The sequence below is a fragment of the Brachyhypopomus gauderio genome, chromosome 16 (genome assembly GCF_052324685.1).
Source record: "Brachyhypopomus gauderio isolate BG-103 chromosome 16, BGAUD_0.2, whole genome shotgun sequence".
Classification (NCBI taxonomy): domain Eukaryota; kingdom Metazoa; phylum Chordata; class Actinopteri; order Gymnotiformes; family Hypopomidae; genus Brachyhypopomus; species Brachyhypopomus gauderio.
Genome location: NC_135226.1, coordinates 6,250,928 through 6,252,308, shown reverse-complemented (window position 1 = coordinate 6,252,308; position 1,381 = coordinate 6,250,928). Strand labels below are relative to the sequence as shown.

Here is a 1,381-nt window from a genome sequence, read left to right as displayed (position 1 = left end):
AGAAATCTGCAGGGGAAAAAGTTATTCTACATTCGACTACTAGGCCAGGAGTGTGTGAGACAAAAGAGACAAACAAATTCAGTATTTTAATATTGTAAACTGCAGATGACATTTATTTTTCAGATTTCTGTATGCAGCTAATGTTACTCTTTAGAGAACAATAACTGGATATAAAATCCTTCTAATTCCAAAGCAATGAAAATTAAATGAACAGCAATCAAATATGAAGCAATTTCTGCTGACAAAGCATCACAATTTTCGTTCTAATGTCTTTAGTTTTAAGGCCATAGATGATTGGATTTAATGTTGGAGGGAAAATGAGTGTGGACACCCCTATAAGGCGTCTGGAAGATGCAGACAAGTTTTTGAACCTGTAGGAAATGATTGTAAACAGTCCCAAACACTCTAACAGAAGAAAGACAATTAGATGTGTGGCACATGTCTGCAATGCTTTGCTCCTTGTGTCAGACCTTTTGTTTTTGTAACAGGCTACAAGAATGCGGAGGTAAGAATAGAAAATAAGGCCAAGTGAAACCACCTGGGTGAAAGCTGTCACAAGGAGTCCGTATATGTTGTTAATAGTTGTATCTGTGCAGACTAATTGCAAAAGAGAAGGGTTGTCACAGTATGAGTGAGTCATCTGAGATTTGCATCGAGGCAAATTAAGAAGGAGGTGAAAAAGAACAGCCATTAAAATGAAATTGGAGATCCACACAACACAGATTATTTTCATTACGTGAGCATTGGTCATGATTGTGTTGTACCTTAGAGGGACACATATGGCCACATATCTGTCATACGCCATAGCAGCCAAAATGAACACTGCACCACCTCCATATAGATGTATGAAGAACGCTTGGGTAACACAAGCTGAGAATTGTATGGTCCTGGTGTCCCACAGTAGTTCTTTGAGAAGTTGTGGAAACAGGGCTGTGGAGCCAATGACATCATTTATAGGCAAGTTTGACAGCAGGATGTACATGGGCTGATGAAGGCTCTTATTTTGAATTATAGTGATCAGGAGAATAAGGTTACAGAAGAGAATAACCATGTAGCTGAGTGTAGCAAAGAGGAACGCAGTAAGGCTACTCTCAGATGACAAATCAAAGCCTTGAAGAGACAGAACTGATGATATGTTGTAGAGGTTTTCAAATGATTCCATATCTCTGGGTTACTCTGAACTAGAGTCATAAACACAAGGAACACAAGGAAAAGCCAACACAAAAAGTCAGGACATAATATGTATGCATAATAATAATTAATGCATAATAATGAATTTTCTAAGGCAGACTGAGCAGCACTATAACATGAGAAAAGCTCCTATTCTAAACATTTTAAAAGTTGTATATAATTCAAATGTATCCTGAACAAGCAAACACAA

General features: G+C 37.6%; 1 protein-coding gene across 1 annotated transcript; it reads right to left on the bottom strand.

Annotated features, from left to right (window-relative positions):
* Positions 1 to 217: 217 nt before the first annotated feature.
* Positions 218 to 1,162, bottom strand: LOC143478319 (olfactory receptor 52B2-like). Its single transcript, XM_076977278.1, has one exon. The coding sequence runs from the start codon at positions 1,160 to 1,162 to the stop codon at positions 218 to 220; it is 945 nt and encodes a 314-aa protein (XP_076833393.1).
* Between the last annotated feature and the right edge of the window lie 219 nt (positions 1,163 to 1,381).

Coding starts and splice junctions, on each gene's coding strand:
- LOC143478319 (XM_076977278.1), bottom strand. CDS start 1,162: ATGGAATCATTTGAAAACCTCTACAACATATCATCAGTTCTGTCTCTT.